Source organism: Daucus carota, chromosome 5, assembly GCF_001625215.2.
Source record: "Daucus carota subsp. sativus chromosome 5, DH1 v3.0, whole genome shotgun sequence".
In the NCBI taxonomy this organism is placed as follows: Eukaryota; Viridiplantae; Streptophyta; class Magnoliopsida; order Apiales; family Apiaceae; genus Daucus; species Daucus carota.
In genome coordinates, this window is record NC_030385.2 from 37,105,135 (window position 1) to 37,125,113 (window position 19,979).

Below are 19,979 nucleotides of genomic sequence, written 5' to 3' on the forward strand. Positions count from 1 at the left end.
CAGATGCTTCTGCATACCAGAACAAGTGCATTCAAAATTGGGATGACATATGTACTTTATTTGCCTCCGATAGAGCCACTGGTGATGGTGCAGAGCAGTTTGAGGAGTCAGCTACTGCCATGGAGCTAGAAAATGACATTAGCACTGCTGAGACGGGTTCGGGAGAATCAAACAAGAGACAGAAAAGAGATCGGTTAGCTGATGCTGTTACCAGTTTTGCAGAGTCATTTAAAGAATATGTGAGCAAAGCAAAAGAGCCTCCAAGACCCACGTGCAAAGAAATATATGAGGTCGTATCTGAAGTTATTGGTATTACGGATGATCAAGCTATGAGGGCTGTCAAGAGATTCGTGAATGGCAAAGTTGATGAGTTTGAAATGCTTAAAAATTTGCCGGATAATGAGAAAAAGCGAAGCTGGATCATGTTGCTTATTAGTGACTCATAGTATTTAGGCGTATTTTTAAAATTGTGTAAAAGACTATTTCATTGAATAGTACTAATTTGATGTATTTTTAATTTGAAGTTTCAAATGAAATTCTAGTAATTCCCAAACACCATTGGAATTTGAAATTCAGGATTTGAAATTCTTGTACTTACCAAACAGGATATTTGAATTTGAAATTCTGGATTTGAAATCTAGGAATTAAAATTCATTATTTGAAATGAAATATATGAATCCAAACGCACTCTTAGGGAATTTATCGGAAATATGACTTCAAACAAACAATTTACAAAAATACGGTCCCAAAAATTTCATTGTGTTTTTACTCTTTTACTTACAGTTTTGTTGTTCCAGTTTTACTGAACTACTATGTTTTATTTCTTCTCCTCATCTTCGGGAGGATACACCATACCATGTCAAGGTCTTATTCTCACATCTTTATTTTCATCCAGAGTCTTAGTTTCCTCCTCGTCTTCAGCCGGCAACGCTCCGCCGTCGATCTTGTCTTGAAATATCGTCGATTGGCCATACCTTTCTATTCTCAATTTTGAGATCTTTAGTCCTCGATTTGTGACTTTCTATGGCGGTTGAAGATGGATATATCTTGAATATGGCGGGCGAGGTAAACGGAGTGTCGTTGGAGACGTTGATGGTGCAGAGTTGATGGAGATGGTGGAGATGTCGTAGAGATGAAGTTAGTGGTAAAGGAGTGTGGTTGTTTTTAATTGATTTTGATATTGTTTTTAATTGATTTTGTGGTTATTTCTGTGATATTAGTATTTGCCTCGTAGAGACACTCATTTTTCGACTTTTGCAACCACTTGCAATTAGATGTAACTTTCAACCGAGTTTTTCAAAATTGCATTTGTAGTTGCATATATAGTTGCTAGCAGTTGCAGTTACAGATATAGTTGCATATGCAGCCACCGTTTTTTTTGCAAAAATTTTCAGGAACATAGTATTTTTGCAATTTGTTTTAAAAAATGATAGTATTTTTGCAAATTTTTTTTAAAACTTGGTTATTTATGAAAAAACCCACAAATTTATTAATTAAAAACATCAATACCATCGGTATTATTAAAATTATGAAATGATTGATTTTGATATAAATTCTCGATTTACCATCAATAATTTCAAGTCTATGCAAATAAAAAATAATATTTGTATTTGATTCATGCACCAATTTGCTAACCTGCAAATTATCTCCCTCAAGACCAATTTAGAAAAAGTATAAATTACTTATATTCATATCTACTCTTATGAAAGAAAACTTCCAAAAGTTCAACAATCTGTTAATCACTACTATTTCAAAAAAAAAATGTTAATCTGATAAAATATATATCACACAACACTGATTATCATGCTTATTTATTTTAAATAATGTTTTTCTAAAAAACCCAACATCTTTTTGAAGAATGAATATTATTACATTTGTCATTTTAATGCTTTAATAAATATTATTTAAAAGAGTATAAAAATAATTGGTATAATACCAGAAATAAAAATTATTATTTTGAAAAACCCATCAAGATTATAAAATCTATCAAAAGAATTCTTTTTTCTAAATTTCTTTTTTTTATACATAATTATTATTGTATAAGGATATTGATAAAATAAATTCAAAGTTTCACAATCCATACTCCTCTGCTGAGTTAATAAATATGCTAAGATGAATTTTTGTCTATAAAATATAAACATCAAATAATTTTTAAACTAAAAATAACATGAATAAATTGTTTCTTTTTTTAACTTGACAAATGTAGAAAATGATTTTGTCTTGGGCCGGCATCTTCGCAGATACTGGGCTCGATCACTCTCTCAGGCCTGTATAACCCATTTATATGCATAAATATAGGGCACCTGTTTCTCAGTAAGACGCGAGAAGCAAAGCTATTAGGAGAATTATAAGAAGAAGATGATTATACCAGTTCGTTGTTTCACCTGTGGCAAGGTACTCGTAAATATTGGTACTTTTTTGTTTTGATTTTCGATTATGTTTCATTACCCTATTTTAATTAGGGTTTATAATGTTTATAATTAGGGTTTTAATGAAAGTTTGTTACTTTGGATTACAGGTGATTGGAAACAAATGGGATACGTATCTTGATCTTCTCCAGGCTGATTATGAAGAAGGGTTAGTCTCCTTTACAACTTTTCACAAGTTTATGTGATTGTGTATACGCGTGTGTTGTTTTTATCTTGAAGGTGTTTATAAATGTTTATATGCGTGTATTGTTTATAAATGTACGTATATATAAAGTATATATGTTTTGTGCTGAGTGCTAATAGTAAGTGGTGTTTTTAAACAATGGTTTGGGAATTATGGTCTTATTTATGGTAATTGTTCGGGCTTTCAACTTCTGTGGTTACTGAATTATGGACATGCATCGTGCTTTTTATCCTGTTTTTTTTTGGCAATTGTCATTTTTTCCCCTTTCCAACCACAATAGCATAAGTTTTCAAATTGCAATAATGATGTTAAAATGTTAGTTTTTGTAATCATGTTTATCATTATGAGCTAGTGGTGGAAGTATAGCGTTTAGTTTGCATTAACTTGGATGGAATAAAATGAGGAGAGGATGGAAAGGGAAATAATAAAGAAGTTTTATGTAGAAAGAAGAAAGCATGAGACAATAGTGACTAAATATGAGTGAGTTTAATTCTCTTATGATGAATGTTGTAGGGAAACAACTTGAAGAAGTGGAATGAGCATTCCTTGCAGAATATGTGGGTTAAATTTGTAGTTCAAATAGTTGGGATGGAATTATTGAAGTAATGAAAATTATAGACATTTTCTCTAATCACCCTACAAATTTCATTCCATTCCATCCAAGTGAAGGGTCCTTTATATTGATAAAGAATAGAGCTGAGAATTGAATTTTGGTGGTTGAGATGGAAGTTTTTTGGAAAATTCATGAGATAATTGGAGATAAGAGCTAACAAAAGGAAAATTAGTAATAAAGGGAGCAGAGTTTCCAGGAGCCAATAAGGTGTAATACAGCACTGCCTTGTTTTCTACAAGTGTATACTGCTGTATGGATGATGAATCACATTTTGCCTTTTCTTTTTGCAATTTTCTTTTTACTTGGTTTCTTTTCTTTACCATATCGAAGAATGTCAAGACTCAAGATCAACATATGTGAAAGCCCAAGCTAATTATGCACTTTGTCGAGATGTGTAGATGCGGTCAGTAGTTTATTTTTCTTTTTTCTCTTTCAGAGATGCTCTTGATGCACTTGGTTTGGTTCGCTACTGCTGTAGGAGAATGCTGATGACTCATGTTGACCTCATTGAGAAGCTTCTGAACTACAATAGTAAGCTCCTTTTTTCTATATCTGACTGGGTATGCCAACCATGAGTTTGTTTATATCAGTTTTATGGGCCTCTATTACCATATTTTGCAAGATAGGCACCCATTCTTTTCTACATGTATAAATAATGTTGTTTGAGATTACCTGGGTGGCAGCAGCAGTTGAAACGCTCCCTCAAGGAAAGTGTTTCGTGAGTAGGGGGCAAATTTGGTAAACCTTATGATTTGGTGTGCCAAACGACTGATAATATTTCAAAATACAGAGAGCTAGACGCTGTATCTTTAATAGACTTTTGGCAAACTTTTAAAAGATAAATAAAAAATATATATAATATTTGTGATCAAGCTGGTGGCTCTGATTTACGATATATCTTTTCTTAGTGCAGTGAGCCTCTCATTCAGTTTCATGTAGTGACAACTGTTGTCTCGGTATTAGGAGTGGTTAGATGGGATAAGCCTCAATAGCTGCTGTTTATTTGATTTGTTATCATATTCTGTTAATTTGCACCTTCTGCTTGTTTTTTGGTTTATTTACTGACATGGAAATTTTTTGCAGCTCTAGAGAAATCCGAGGGAAGCTGAGCCTGAATTTCTGGTGGCAGTTGGATTCTGTGGAGCTTTTGAATTTGTGATGGAAAATATTGAAGGACTAACTAGTAACTGCTGCTGTAAAACTGTTATAAGATGATGCTTCTGTGACGATTGTGTAAACAATTTATGAAATATTTGAATATTGTGTGCTGGCCCGTTTATCTGAACATTTTCTTTTGTAGTTGATGTATGGAATTTTATACCCTTTGCTTGCAATGATAATGCAGTTGTCTATATGTTCTTCCGTACCTGACAATTGAGTATGATGCCATACCTCTATTATATGCATATTATTTTAGGTAAATTGCCAGATTTATTATATCCAATCTTAAGTAGTCTCCTGGGCTGTGTCTCAGAAGTGTGTTCTTCGAGTTATGTGATGGAAGTTGAATATCTATTTGATATAATATTCTCATGCCTCAACCTGTTCAAGAAATTGAGCTCATTTTCTCTTTTCCAGAAAAATTTAGCATTAGGTTTCTTGTCCTTATGGAAACTATGGTTATGGTATCAAGTTTTCTCGTGGAAAGTTGGAAACTATTGTCATATAAGGGGTTGAGGGATTCAAAGAGACAGAATTTTCCAGGCGAGGCCACCCAGCTCAAAAGCAATGATTAGAGAAAAAGTGTTTTCTATAGGAGCCGGGATGAGGTGCTTAATGTCGAACTATCAAATCATTAAACCATTGTAATTTATACAAGCTGCGTAAGGACGATATATGAAAGCATACAAAAACTCAAAAACTCATTTACTTGTTACCCACAGAGGGGTACAATCAAACGTAAGAAGGAAGGAAATATAAAAGCATACAAAAACTCATTTACTTGTTAACAGATAGAGGGGTCCTTGTCAGGGACGTTTTAACTGGCAGATGTTTTCCGACGGTTAAATAAATATCTAGTGTCCAGGATCAAACAAATATAATGGATGCAAAGTCTGCTTCCGTACACAGAAACTTCATTCACTGCAATTTAAGCGGAACAAACAGCTTGCTTGAAGCACATATTTCAGGAAACTGCTCTTGACTTTCTAAAGCATGGAAACCAGCTCCTCCAAGAGAACTGGAAAAAAAAATAATAATATAAATGTTTATGAGTAAGCACCATGCATCATTGCAAAGAACTGAAGTCATGTTTGTAGACTAGTTATCTTATGCAGTGAACCTTTTTTTTGTTGTAATTAATTTGCTTCCGTTTATCAGCATAAGCTCGTCCTGCAGGACCTGTGTTTGTGCCTGATACTGCGGTGGAGCTTGCGTTCCTTTCCTGCCGCACTTTGTTAAATTTTTCGGTGAAATTGTCGGAAGGGTTATATTCATCCCACTCACCAAAGCGTGGAACTGCAGCTCCTTTATCAGGCTGAAAATTGAAATAGGAAACAGAAGATCGATCATAAAGCTTGAATGGAAAAGAAAAAAAATCGATTAAGAATAATGAGTCTCTTTATTGGTATGATGGTGTTCAAGTATCAGAACTCAACTTCCCACAAATTGTTTATAGATAGTTCAGTACTACTTATATTTGGAGACACAAAAATCATTCTACAAGTCCCCAGGCTCTTTGAGATAAAGCCAGGGCAGAGATTTAGCTAAATTAAGCTATATAAAAAGCATATATAACTAATTATTAATAGAAATATTAGAATAATTTTTTGGTAGTTCTATTAAGACATCATCAAAATAAAGTGGAAACTTACGGATTCAACTCCTGTAGACACTGGCTTCATTCTGGATCTTTCAGTTGTCCCATGGCCACTATCATTTAAATGCTTACTTTCCCAAGAAGAACCACTACCTTTTCCAATTAGCTTTGCCTGGTATTGTGGATCGAGTGGTGATTGGTTGACACGGTGCTCTGATCCCGCATTTTGCTTTCTGGGTCGACCAGAACCTTGTAATGATCCATTGCCTATGCGGTTCTGATTTGTTGAACCAGTACCACCATTTTGACGGCCAACGTTATTATCACGTCGAGGACCACCACCACTTTCACTGCTTGAATGGATGTCAAGTGTTTTTGGTCTAACTGCTTTCCTACCTACTGGTTCTTTTGGTGCATTTTTAACTGCTGCAGGTGTCACTTGAGCTGTAGGGAACATGCCAGGATTCTGCATGGGGTCATTTGGATTTATCATCTTCGCACCATTTTTACCTTTCCTAGCCTTCTCAAAGTATACCGTGTAAGGAACATTATCCTCACTATCCCAGTTGCCGAACTTTGGTACAACTGGACGTTGCTGCAACCAACAAGATAGCAAGTTATCCTTCCAATTATTTAGTCCAAAAGGCTCTTGCTACTATTAAGAAATGATTGTCTGATAATCTTTGCCGAATGACATTGACTTAAACTGCGATATAGATCCTCTGCTATTCTTTATCCATGGCTATTTATGCGTTGGCTATGTATAATCAGATACTATTTGACAAGCATTTCAGAAATTATTGTAATGTACTCGTTGAGGCAAAAGTCAATGGTATCAGAAATGATTAAAATTTACACAGTCAAGGTGGGCAGCTAACGAATATAACCCATCTCCGAGGACTTGAGGTATATACCAGACCTCCCGTTCATTTAGGCCTCTAAACAAGTGACTTTTTAGTTTCTATGATATACAGAAAGGATGAAATTAAACGAAGCTTTAATCTGGGATTGTGCTAATTTTTTACTTGAAGATGAATTTTTCCTTCTATTTATCTTACTTTCTTTGTCTGCTATAGTGCTATTTCAGAACCTAAAGTTCAATATGACAAAAAATTAAGTTCTCTGTTTGAAGAATCCCCAATCCCCCTTGGTTTGCATTTGAAGAACTTCTTGAAGTCAAGTTCTTCGACATTGCCTACGCCCACACAAATCTATCAATTTCAACACTAAGAACAAGATAAAACAGATTACTGGGGATCTTGGACACAATTTTTATTCTTGTCAATCTACACATCCGCTAATACACTAAACAATCACTTTGACCTTCTCATAAATGACCCGGCGCATATGCAAAAACTTCTGCTCTCAGAAGATGCAATCAAATATCTCAGGGGCATACTTCTTGCCTTAATAGTTACTGATAGACTACTGATTCAAAAAATATATCTCCAATTCAGACAAACACAAGGCACAAATAGCTAGAGTCAGATGTCGAAACCAGTCACTACTTTAATAACTTTACGCCATATCAATTAGCCTAAAGCAGAGCTAGTAAATCTCAAGACACTCAAATTAACTAGTTCCTCTTTGCAACTAACAAGATCTATTTAGCACAAAAAAAAAAAAAAAAAAAAAAACTAACAAGATCTAAGACCAGAAGACCATATAGGCCTGATCGAAAAGAAATTTTCAAGAAACCTCCACGTTATTTGGCATTCCAAACTTACAACTCGAGTATGATCATGATCACCAAAATTCCAAACCAAACTTCAACATGACAAAATCAATGACTCCATACAGTAACTTTACAGTCACGATAACTCCGAATTAAACACGAATTAGTTGACATGCATTGACATAGTTAATACGTAATAGACTAATAGTAGTATACAAAATCACACAAAAACCTCAATGAATCAGAACAATCCCACGAAGCGACCTGGCATGCAAAGATTATATATTTCCCTTTGCATTGTATACTAAGCTGAAGTATAGAAATAACTTACTGCCATTTAGTTACACCAACTGAAATGAACAGAATCGGAGCTTCCACAAATGAGTTCTTCAAGAAAATCCAACGCTTTTGAGATGGAATCACCAGAAGTTGAACTTTGCTTAGGCTAAAAGACCACACACGCTTCTTTCACAAAGAATCAGAAGAGAGAGACAGAGTAAGAGGTTATGTAAAGAAATGAGCAATGACTAATGACCCGGTCCAGCAGCTTATATGTTGACTATTCGCCAACCTTTTTTTTCTCAAACACAGCAGTGCAGTTTACTTATTTTCGACTCGCTTGCCTCGTAATTTCTTTATTTTATACTACTTATAAGCTTCTTATTTGCTTGTTGCCGCTGGACATTTGCAATATATTACAAATAATAAACTTTTGTTTCAATGATATATCCCTTTTATAGCGAATACCAAAATTTTTGACAAAACAATTACTCCCTCTGTCCCATTTAATTGTATACGTTTCTTTTTAACTGCTCGACACGCATTTCAATGTTCTTATAAAATATAGTTCCGTAACTTATTTTTGAGATTTTTTTTTCTGTATAAAAATATAACATCCAAACTTTAATTTAGAAAAAGAAAATTTTTAAAAAAAAGTACACAACTACACTTTACAGGAGCATTAAAGTCCGTGCCGCGTCCCCGTCCCCCAATGTATAGGGACGGAGGGAGTATATCATTAAATTTATGGGATGTACTTATGTCTTTTTTAACTAAATAAAATATTGAGAGAATTGTTTAGACTCGTCCGTACAAATGGATGAAATTCGTTGACTACGACTCCCAGCTCCAGACAATTTTTGTATTGACTTTGAATTTTACAAACTTTGTGAGTGGAATTTATGGGTAGAAGAAGAGAATAAAACTTTCTAAGATCAAGCTTTAAATAAATGATATTTTTAGTATGTGCCATTAACACGCGTTAAGGATTATATTTTTTATCTAGCTAGTTCAAAATTTATGATTGAAAAATATTTTCATGCATACAGAAAAGTCATGATCATTAATGAAATAAGAGTCAATATAAATTTATCATCTAACTAAAAAGTATTTTAAGTACTCTAAATTATTGGCGTGTGTTCATCAATATATCTATACTATACTATAATAAGCCAACATGGGTATAATTTGTAGTCCTATGTTTTAGTTATATTTTTTGGTTTGGTACTCTCCTTTTGGTACTACAAGTCTACAAATGTGGAGTCAAACAGTTTCAAATACTAAAAACACTCCAAACAATACCTTATCATATAATATTTCATTAAAAAATTATAATGATGTTATAAATAAAATTATAAATAATAATTTTGAATATCTTTTTTTAACAAAAAGTTTTATATAACTCTTTTTAATTTTAACGTGTTCTATATCAATATAAACACCCCACATTACATAACTCTTTCTAATTCTAATCTTAAAATTTTTGTTGTCAAAAAAATCAAGATTACATAATTATGTTGAAATTCGATTGATTAGATTAGTGAATCTTTCAAATGTATTACAAGATCGTCTATGTTTGAAAAAAATATGACTATAATAAGTCAACATGGGTATAATTTGTAATCCTATGTTTTAGTTATATTTTTTGGTTTGTAACTACAAGTCTACAAATGTGGAGTCAAACAGTTTCAAATACTAAAAACACTTCAAACAATACCTTATCATATAATATTTCATTAAAAAATTATAATGATGTTATAAATAAAATTATAAATAATAATTTTGAATATCTTTTTGGGAAATCTACAAAACTACCTACCTTTTCTTTAATTATTTACAAATATACTACCTTCCAGAATTCTTTTTGAAAATACCTTTTCATAAAATCTTTTTTTCAAAAATACTGTTTGCAACTTTTGCAACCTCATCTGCAACTCCAGGCGGCGCCAGCCGTGTTGCAACCTCTTTTGCAACTTCATATGCAACCAAATTCCTGATTTCAAGTTCCAGTTTTCGAATGTCGTTTTCGACCTCATTTTCGGAATCGATATATATATATATATATATATATATATATATATATATATATATATATATATATATATATATATCGATTCCGAAAATGAGGTCGAAAACGACATTCGAAAACTGGAACTTGAAATCAGGATTTGTAATTGCATATATGGTTGCATATGGTTGTATTCAGTTGATTCTATTGTAATCTAACGGCCCCGCCAGGGGCACACCATACATCTGTTGTTACTTACAGTTTTCAGTTGCATTTAGTTGCAACTGAGGTTGCAAATGAAGTTTCAAAAGTTGCAACTGCAGTTGCAACTTTTGCAACTGCAGTTGCAACCTCAGTTGCAACTTTTGCAACCTCGTTGCAAAAGTTGCAACTGCAGTTGCAACTTTTGCAACTTCATTTGCAACCTCAGTTGCAACTTTTGCAACCTCATTTGCAACTTTTGCAACTTACAGTTTTCAGTTGAACTAGTTGCAATTGCAGTTGCAACTGTTGCAACTTTCCATTTTTATTTGCAACTTTTGCAACCTCATTTGCAACTTTTGCAACCTCATTTCCATTTTTATTTGCAACTTTTGCAACCTCATTTGCAACTTTTACGGCTGCGCCGCCCAAGGTTGCAAATGAGGTTGCAAAGGTTGCAAATCGTATTTTTGAAAAAAAAATTTTATGGAAAGGTATTTTTAAAAACAATGAAAAAGATGGTAGTATTTTTAAAAAAATAATTTTATAGATGGGTATTTTTAAAAAGATCCCTATCTTTTTTTAACAAAAAGTTTTATATAACTCTTTTTAACTTTAACGTGTTCTATATCAATATAAACACCACACATTACATAACTCTTTCTAATTCTAATCTTAAAATTTTTGTTGTCAAAAAAATCAAGATTACAGAATTATGTTGAAATTCGATTGATTAGATTATTGAATCTTTCAAATGTATTACAAGATCGTCTATGTTTGGAAAAGATATGAATTTTCTGATTTTTTAAATTTTTAAATCTACATGTACTAAATTCGAATTAAATGTATTATATATATATATATATAGGATATATATATATATATATATATATATATATATATATATATATATATATATATATATTTGTTAGGGTTTGTCAATTTTCAAGTAATCGAGAGAAAATATAGTCAGTTGAATAATATAATTTAATTAAATTCAATCTATTAATATTAAAATACTAATAAAATGACGTTAAAATTTAAATTATAAATAATAAATTAGGAACTACATATCCGCCCGTGCGAAACTATAATAAGCCAACATGGGTATAATTTGTAGTCCTATGTTTTAGTTACATTTTTTGGTTTGTAACTACAAGTCTACAAATGTGGAGTCAAACAGTTTCAAATACTAAAAACACTCCAAACAATACCTTATCATATAATATTTCATTAAAAAATTATAATGATGTTATAAATAAAATTATGAATAATAATTTTGATTATCTTTTTTTAACAAAAAGTTTTATATAACTATTTTTAACTTTAACGTGTTCTATATCAATATAAACACCACACATTACATAACTCTTTCTAATTCTAATCTTAAAATTTTTGTTGTCAAAAAAAACAAGATTACAGAATTATGTTGAAATTCGATTGATTAGATTACTGAATCTTTCAAATGTATTACAAGTCGTCTATGTTTGGAAAAGATATGAATTTTCTGATTTTTTTAATTTTTAAATCTACATGTACTAAATTCGAATTAAATGTATTATATATATATATATAGGATATATATATATATATATATATATATATATATATATATGTTAGGGTTTGTCAATTTTCAAGTAATCGAGAGAAAATATAGTCAGTTGAATAATATAATTTAATTAAATTCAATCTATTAATATTAAAATACTAATAAAATGACGTTAAAATTTAAATTATAAATAATAAATTAGGAACTACATATCCGCCCGTGCTTTGCACGGGAGTATTATATAATCCACTAAATACAAGGCGCATGGTCTAAGCATTATTTTTTATTTACATTTACATTCCACCAACATTTTATGTTGGTCAAATTCCAACGACAATAATAAACATGTATATTGTCTTACGACAATTAGCTGGAATATATTAACAATGCAGAAGTGTTAAAATAGTTTGTACCCAACACAACCGACGTGAGTTGCACTTTGGTTTCGAATATTTGACTATGTGCCGCCTGTAAATATATGTTGTGATTTGATTTATTCTTTGCAGATAAAACTACTTTCTAATTTATTCCATTGAAATATATCTGTAAAAATCAGAACTCAAATGAACTATCGAATTAGGATTTATCAGAATTTCGTTGTTGATAAATTGAAGATGTATAACTAAATCAAAATGTAATTGATCGGTAAAATATATCTTATGGATTAATTAATATTTTTAATAAATTGAGAATTTTCGGTCTAAATGATAAAGTGGACTGTACTTCTCATTTTCTGAATAGTTTTATTTTTACTTTCAGTGGCATAATGTTGCCATATGAATTATATATTTTTTTGACAGCACATATGAAATCCATATTCCTCATAATTAAATTTAATTGCTTACCCGTAGCATGTTAAGAGTCCTAGTTTTATTATTTATTTTTTTTGAAAATAAGAGTCCTAGTTTTATTTATTTATTTAATTTTTTTTTTGAAAATGAGAATAAATCTCAACGAGAATCGGCAATTCACCGTGATAATTCTTTCATTCAAGAAAGTTTATTATCTAACCGTCGGACATGCAAGATGACCGGGGAAATTTAGACAATAAAACTTTAATGTCCGAAAAAAAACCCGGCCTTCTTCGAAAAATCCTGAAAATAAAACAAGAGAAACAAAAAGAATATAAGTCGATATATTTAACAGATTACATCAAAATATTCCCACAATCATGATAACTCATGATTGAGACAATTAAGCTCTTAATTAAGGCATAATAATAAAATATTAATATCCTTAATTAAGACACAATTAACGCCCTCAAATAAGGCTCAATTAACGCCCTCAATAAAGAGGCACAATTTACGCCCTCAATAATTGAGACACAATTTACGCCCTCAATAAAGAGGCATAATTAACGAGGCACAATTACCGCCCTCAATTAAGGAATAATTAGCGCGCTTTCCTTTCTGAAACCGGGTCCCGTCCTGAAACCGGGTCCCGTCCTGAAACCGCCGTCACTGCCACCATCGGCCACCACCGCTATGCTATCGATCAAGATGCCTCGTCGTATACGAAGCGAACAACGAAGCGTATCATATGTAACATGAAAAATCGCCAAAAACAACAAAAACCAAACAAAACACATGGATTAAACAAACAAACAAATACACACAAACAAACAAGATTAAAATCAACACCTTTCGCAATTTCACTCAAAATCATGAGAAAAAGAAAGAATATTGTAAATAATTGTAATAGAAGGGCATACCATTTGAGCCATGAGGAACCCTATAGGATTTGAAAGTCGAAGCAGCATCATGTGACAAACCCATCTTCTTAATTACTCCTCTCTCTCTCGATCTTTTTATGCTAAACGCGGAGAGAAATTTTGATTGGTGTGATAGTTGTATACTATGCAGGGAGTCCACCATCAGTCGCCAAACATACTTAGTCATAGTTTTATTTTAATCTGCATTTAGTTTATATACTGTATCTCTATAAAAGCAACCTCAAAATCGGTGGTTACGTTTTTGTGTGATATTTTTTCGTTTCTAAACGATCTTTTTTGTGTGATGTCAGATGTGTACGGGATAATTAGGCCTGACAATTTGACACGTGACACGCTAACACGAAACGAAACGACACAAAAAAAATGGATATGGGTTTTGATTTTCGATACACGAAGCACGAAAGTACACGAACACAAAATTACACGATAGATTTCGTGTCGGATATGGGTTTTCATTTGGGGTACACGAAATACACGAAAGTACACGAAATATTTGTAGATAATATTTATTATATATATGTTATGATATATTAAATATATAATTGAGTAAAAAGTATATATTTATATGTATGTGTGGATATATATTGTAGATGCATTAACAAATTTATAGAGAATCGTATACATATATAAATATATCATTCACATTTAATAAATTTATAAAGGAAAATATATATTAAATCCATTTTTTGATTAAAAATATATTAATATTTTTATATATAATATACACGAAACGATTCGGATCGGATACGGGTTTCAAATTAGGTACACGAAATTAATAACGGGCGGATACGGGTTTCACCTTCGAGTACACGAAACACGAAAATACACGAAACGAAAGTATACGAAACGAAACGATTGCCACCCCTAGGGATAATATGACCCTGTTCGCTGACACTGCTTATGATAGTTTTTTATAAAAAAAACGGGGATTAGGCTTGTTTTGACTCATTTGCGTAAAAAATTAAAATTACTCGTAAAAAGTTGAGAACGTTAGTTTTTTTAGGATTTAATATTTTTAATCACTTATAAATCTTAATTCATATTTAACTTCTGTTTATTTTTTTATTTTGAGCGAGAAACACTTTTTTAAAATTCAACCGACAAATGTTATGCTTTCAAAACATACTCAACATAAAAAAAATGGCAACATTCGTGGACCCAAACCCAAAACCTCAACCGACCCGATAAAAGCTTTATAAAAGGGCCGGAATGAGCCGTAAAAGCCCAGAGACGCCGAGATAAGTGAAAGCAGAGCTCGTGATAAAACGGCCCCTTAGGTTTGAGTTGGTACGTGACAAAGCGTGCCAATTTTTTGGCTCCTTGTATCTAAGCTATTTGATCATATTCCCCTACAGAAAAAAAAAACAGTAATATAGATGAAATTTAGTAGATGCAAGGGGAATCACATTCCATTTGGCATTGGCAGAGTTGATAGATTGTGCCTAAAAAAAGAAGCTTTAATGGTTAGTGGAAACTCAACTTGCATGCTGATGCTGACTCAGACACTCAGTGTTCTCTGCTTCAGGAGTAAGTCTTATTTTTCCATTCATTTAATTTTAACAAGTGTAATATCAATATTCCACTATAGTTCAAGACTTCCCTTAGTTTCAAATTTCAAATAACTGTGATTAGAACACTTGCATGGAATTCTTGGTTGTAGAAGACATGAAGAAGGTACCTATTCCAGGGAAAAGAAACATGCTGATTACCAGTGCTTTGCCTTATGTCAATAATGTCCCTCATCTCGGCAACATCATTGGCTGTAAGTTTCACTCTTTGTTTTGCTTATATCCAATACCTTTATTTGGGAAATTTTTGAAAATTCAGTGATTTTATTTAATGGCTGTTAACAAAAATATGAACTTTCGCAAATGAAAGTAATTCTGGATTTTGGGATTTTGATTTTATGGATTGTTTGGAAAAAGGGAACCAGCAAAAGTTTAAAGACACAGAATTTTAATCTGTATGCTAAACAGTAGCCAGTTTGAAGATGTTCCTGTTTTGTAATACTAATATGTAGGAGTGAGATATCAATTTTTCAATAGTTTCTCCGAACTTGATAGTGTATGTTTTCTTCGTCTTCAGGTGTTCTTAGTGCTGATGTTTTTGCTCGCTTTTGCCGGCTCCGTGGCTACAATGTCCTATACATATGTGGGACTGATGAATATGGGACAGCTACAGAGACAAAAGCCATGGAAGAAGGTTTAACCCCAAAGGAGATATGCGAAAAGTACAAGTTCTTTCCTCGGCTCCTGTTCCAAATCAATTTATAATCAGCCTATTTTCTGTTAAAATTAATAATATTTATTTAAAAGCATACTATTAGCTACTTAGTACTCGGGAAAGAAAATATATTAGCTTAAATTATTAGCAAACATTGTTCGATTTGCCAGTCATAGTAAGATAAGAATCTTTATGATTATGTCATTTGTAAGGTAATGTGTTTAGGTTACATTCTGTCCCCTGGACTCTTCTTAACATTAAATACTCTGCAGTTTTAACTGGATGATAATCAAAACAGAATTTTCCTTTACAACATGTTTACAGTATCAAGGAGTTTGCAAAATGGCTAAATCATACTCCCTCCGTCCCCCTCAATTGTTTACATTGGAGGGGGACACGGAGACCAAAACAATGTATGAAAAATGAGTAAAGTTAGATGAAAAATGGGTAAAGTGGTGGGACCTACCAATATTTAATAGTAGATTTGAGATAGTGGAGGAAAGTAGTGGGTGTAATAGTAGTTTTTATTGTTAAATATGAGATAGTAGAAGAAGATAGTGGGTGTAATGATGGGAAAAACTTACTATTTATAGTAATGTAAAGAAATGAGAGGGACATTCCAAAATAGTAACTGTAAAGAAATGAGAGGGACAGAGGGAGTAAGGTGTTAGTAATTTAAAAAAAAGTTTACACTTGAATTATGTCAAAATACACTTTTCGTGGTTATAATTTACAAATATGCTCCTAACGATTTTTATTTCTGATGAGTAGTGCGCGTGCATTTGGTTGACAATTCAAATGATCGTGTAAGAGCTGATCCTTAACTTGTATGTAATGTTCGCTTATATAATGTAGATACCATGCTATACACAAAGATATATACAATTGGTTCGACATAAGCTTTGATGAATTTGGACGTACATCAACACCTCAGCAAACTGGAATCTGCCAAGCAATATTTACAAAATTGTTTAAAAATAGGTGGATTTCAGAAAATACGATGCAGCAGGTACATTATTATATTGTGCTAAAGCTTGTAACACATCCATGTATCTTTGTTGTTCTTTATTCCTGTTATTAAAAAGTTCATTTCATTGTGACATAATCTTTATCTCTGTATTTTATGATGTTTTCAAATCAATACAGCCCTTTTGTGACACTTGTCAACGCTTCTTAGCTGACCGGTTTGTCGAGGGTACCTGTCCAAAGCCAGATTGCAGTTATGATTCTGCTAGGGGAGATCAATGTGAAAAGTGTGGAAAACTATTGAATCCAGCTGAACTGAAGAACCCAAGATGCAAGGTAAATCACCTGATCAACCTTATGGCATTATCACATATCATAATGAGGATTAGATGTTGAAAGATTTTAATGTGTTGTTTGGCCATTCCAGCTATTTTATTATCATTCGTAAAAGTTGCTTTCCAACAGGTCTGTCGGGCTACTCCGCGAATCAGAGACACTGATCATTTGTTCCTAGAGCTGCCATTGCTGAAAGATATATTAGTCAAGTACATCAACAAGATGTCAGTTGAAGGATCCTGGAGTGAGAATGCTCTTAAGGCTACACAAGCATGGCTTAAAGAAGGACTTAAGCCTCGATGCATTACTAGAGACCTCAAGTGGGGAGTTCCAGTTCCCCATGAAAAATATGAAGATAAGGTTAGATCAAATAAACTTTTACCATTTCCTTGTTTTGATCTCATTTATCGTTATTAATTTGAAGAAATTTTAACATACATGATTAAATAATTATAGGTTTTTTATGTGTGGTATGATGCCCCTATTGGATATATATCAATTACTTCATGTCATACGAGTGAATGGGAAAAATGGTGGAAAAATCCTGAAAATGTCGAGCTGTATCAATTTATGGGGAAGGATAACGTACCATTTCACACTGTAAGATATTTCATCGCGGGCAATGCCTTTTGCAGGTGTGAGTATTCGTGTGTAGCTGATGTACACAAACTTAAGTTTATGGAAATATATACATGTCCCTTCTTCAGGTAATGTTTCCTTCTACACTTCTTGGAACCGGAGAAAATTGGACCTTAATGAAGAGCATTAGTGTGACAGAATATTTGAACTATGAATCAGGTGTTGGTTTTACGTAAATACTACACTATGGTTGTTGAACCAGACTACTGAGTTATTTGAAAGTCAATTACTCAATTAAATATTTGAATTATAATTGTGCAGGAAAGTTTTCAAAGAGTAAAGGGGTAGGAGTGTTTGGGAATGATGCTAAAGATACAAAAATTCCATCTGAGGTTTGGCGATATTACCTACTAACTAATAGGCCTGAGGTATGTTCATGTGTTTTTGTTACCCTACAAATGATGGTTAACTGTATTTCTATAATGATTTGCCAATAAGTGACTTGTTGATATAAAATATTTACATGTATATACTACAACTAGGCCTCAGATACACTATTTACATGGAAGGACTTGCAAGCAAAACTGAACTCAGAGTTGCTGAATAATCTGGGAAATTTTGTGAATCGAGTCTTGTCCTTCATTGCTAAGCCCAAAGGTTTGTCACGTGTTTTTTGCAATAATCTAGATGCATGTCATTCAAATGCTTCACCGCCAAAATTTAAAGATTATTAACATTAAATTACAAATGGTCTAAGAGCATTCCAGAGGAACTTTAAAGAGCTTGATGGAACAAACACCGTTTATAGAACTGTGATACTGACATGCGCTAAGATATCAATTAGACATTATCTTATGCCATTTCAACATTTATTTATATTGCATATATGCCTCGACTTGGTTACCAACTTATTAACTTTCTGCTATCCGTGGACAGGACGGGGATATGGGTCAATAGTCCCAGATGCTCCTGGTGCAGAAACTCATTGCCCGACAAAGGCACTTGCAGAAAGAGTTGGTAAATATGTTGAGCAATACATGGATGACATGGAGAAGGTAATAGTAAACCTTGAGTGATGAATTCTTGCTTGATTATAGCCAAATTAAAAGCAAGTGCTCATACAGCATTGTTTTGACGTGATCTAGATCAAATTAAAGCAAGGACTTAAAACTGGAATGAGCATATCAAGTGAAGGAAACGCTTATCTGCAAGTAAGTCTTTCTGTAAGCTGTTTTTTCATTTCAGCTATATGAGAAAAGTAATGATTATTTCTATCAATTTGAAACATCTACATATTTTCCAATCTGTGTATGTAGAATACTGAATTCTGGAAGCTGTACAAGGAAGATGAAAGTTCATGTGCAATTGTTATAAGAACATCAGTTGGGCTGGTCTATTTGATAGCATGCTTGTTAGAACCGTTTATGCCATCATTTACTATGGAGGTAACAAACCATCAAATCTTTCAGAGTTACATAAAAATCACCTCAATTAGCCTTGTCGCATTCCTGTGTAATATAATGGTGTTTAAGTGTACTAAATCGTATCCATTTTATCCCTCTGACTAGACAATCTCCCCTACATGCTTAAAATTCTTTTTTTCACAAGGCAGACAGGATTTAGACAAAGCCCTCGACTGATACTTACACACATGACTACGACCATAAAGACTCGATTTCAATATATTGTTAACAAATAGAAGAGAAGGGTATGCTGCAGGGACAGGCACTTAGAAGTTCACATGATTGCATCAATAAAGTCCACTTAAATTCTTAAGCGCGCCAGAGTTGACTTGACATTATAGTAATCTTCTTCAACTTGAGATTACTATAGTAATCTTCCTCAGAGATCTTTCTGAATGGTAATACAGGTATTCAAGCAGCTGAACTTGCCTCCTAAGAAAGTATTTTCACTTTCTGACAAAGATGGCGATTTAGGACAAGTGAGCAGACCATGGGAATTCTTGCCTGCTGGTCATGTTATCGGAACTCCTGCTCCTTTATTCAAAGAACTGGTACTAAAATGAATAAATCTATTTCATATTTCTTGCAAGGTTTGGTTGCTCTATTTCTGCATGTTCCATTAGCTATTATCTGTTAAACTTTTTTTTGTGTAGACAAATGAAGAAGTTGAGCATTTTAGCAGGAAATTTGCTGGATCTCAAGCTACCAGGGCTGCAACATAAATCTATGCCTTTGTGGACTGTGATAAATTGGTCATACTTTGTGTATTTGTCATCTTGCACATATTATTCTAGAACCATGAATTTCTTTTTTCCAAATTAGCCTGCTAATTATCAATGATTATACATCACTAGTTTGCATTTCACAATAGATTAATTAATCTCATAATATCAAGGGAGTGTTTTAGACATGATTCTGAAGCCGAAGATCTTCATACATGTTTCAAAAACATCTTTCTATATTAGTTTGCAGTCAGCACAATAC

General features: G+C 32.8%; 3 protein-coding genes across 6 annotated transcripts; 2 read left to right on the forward strand and 1 right to left on the reverse strand.

The window, feature by feature from the left end:
- The first annotated feature begins 2,239 nt into the window (after positions 1-2,239).
- LOC108220874 (DNA-directed RNA polymerase subunit 10-like protein) lies at positions 2,240-4,578 on the forward strand. Its single transcript, XM_017394754.2, has 4 exons — positions 2,240-2,394; positions 2,519-2,577; positions 3,663-3,757; positions 4,310-4,578. Exons 1-4 carry the CDS (start codon positions 2,359-2,361, stop codon positions 4,333-4,335), a joined length of 216 nt encoding a protein of 71 aa, XP_017250243.1. The 5' UTR covers positions 2,240-2,358; the 3' UTR covers positions 4,336-4,578.
- A 485-nt stretch (positions 4,579-5,063) lies between these two features.
- On the reverse strand, positions 5,064-8,182 carry LOC108221952 (RPM1-interacting protein 4). Its single transcript, XM_017395823.2, has 4 exons — positions 7,991-8,182; positions 6,040-6,579; positions 5,508-5,702; positions 5,064-5,405 (listed from the first exon to the last, which is right to left on the reverse strand). Exons 1-4 carry the CDS (start codon positions 7,994-7,996, stop codon positions 5,352-5,354), a joined length of 795 nt encoding a protein of 264 aa, XP_017251312.1. The 5' UTR covers positions 7,997-8,182; the 3' UTR covers positions 5,064-5,351.
- Positions 8,183-14,666: 6,484 nt separating this feature from the next.
- LOC108220659 (probable methionine--tRNA ligase) lies at positions 14,667-19,905 on the forward strand. 4 transcript variants are annotated; one of them, XM_017394483.2, is made up of 15 exons: positions 14,669-14,955; positions 15,089-15,190; positions 15,514-15,658; positions 16,507-16,660; positions 16,798-16,953; positions 17,083-17,313; positions 17,410-17,553; positions 17,661-17,751; positions 17,854-17,960; positions 18,075-18,189; positions 18,469-18,587; positions 18,678-18,743; positions 18,849-18,977; positions 19,403-19,546; positions 19,649-19,905. In XM_017394483.2, exons 1-15 carry the CDS (start codon positions 14,805-14,807, stop codon positions 19,715-19,717), a joined length of 1,923 nt encoding a protein of 640 aa, XP_017249972.1. In that variant the 5' UTR covers positions 14,669-14,804; the 3' UTR covers positions 19,718-19,905. The 4 variants fall into 4 exon arrangements, with proteins under 4 accessions (XP_017249974.1, XP_017249972.1, XP_017249973.1 ...); XM_017394484.2 differs by having other exon boundaries at positions 15,092-15,190; XM_017394486.2 differs by having other exon boundaries at positions 14,840-14,955; positions 15,061-15,190.
- Positions 19,906-19,979: the final 74 nt, after the last annotated feature.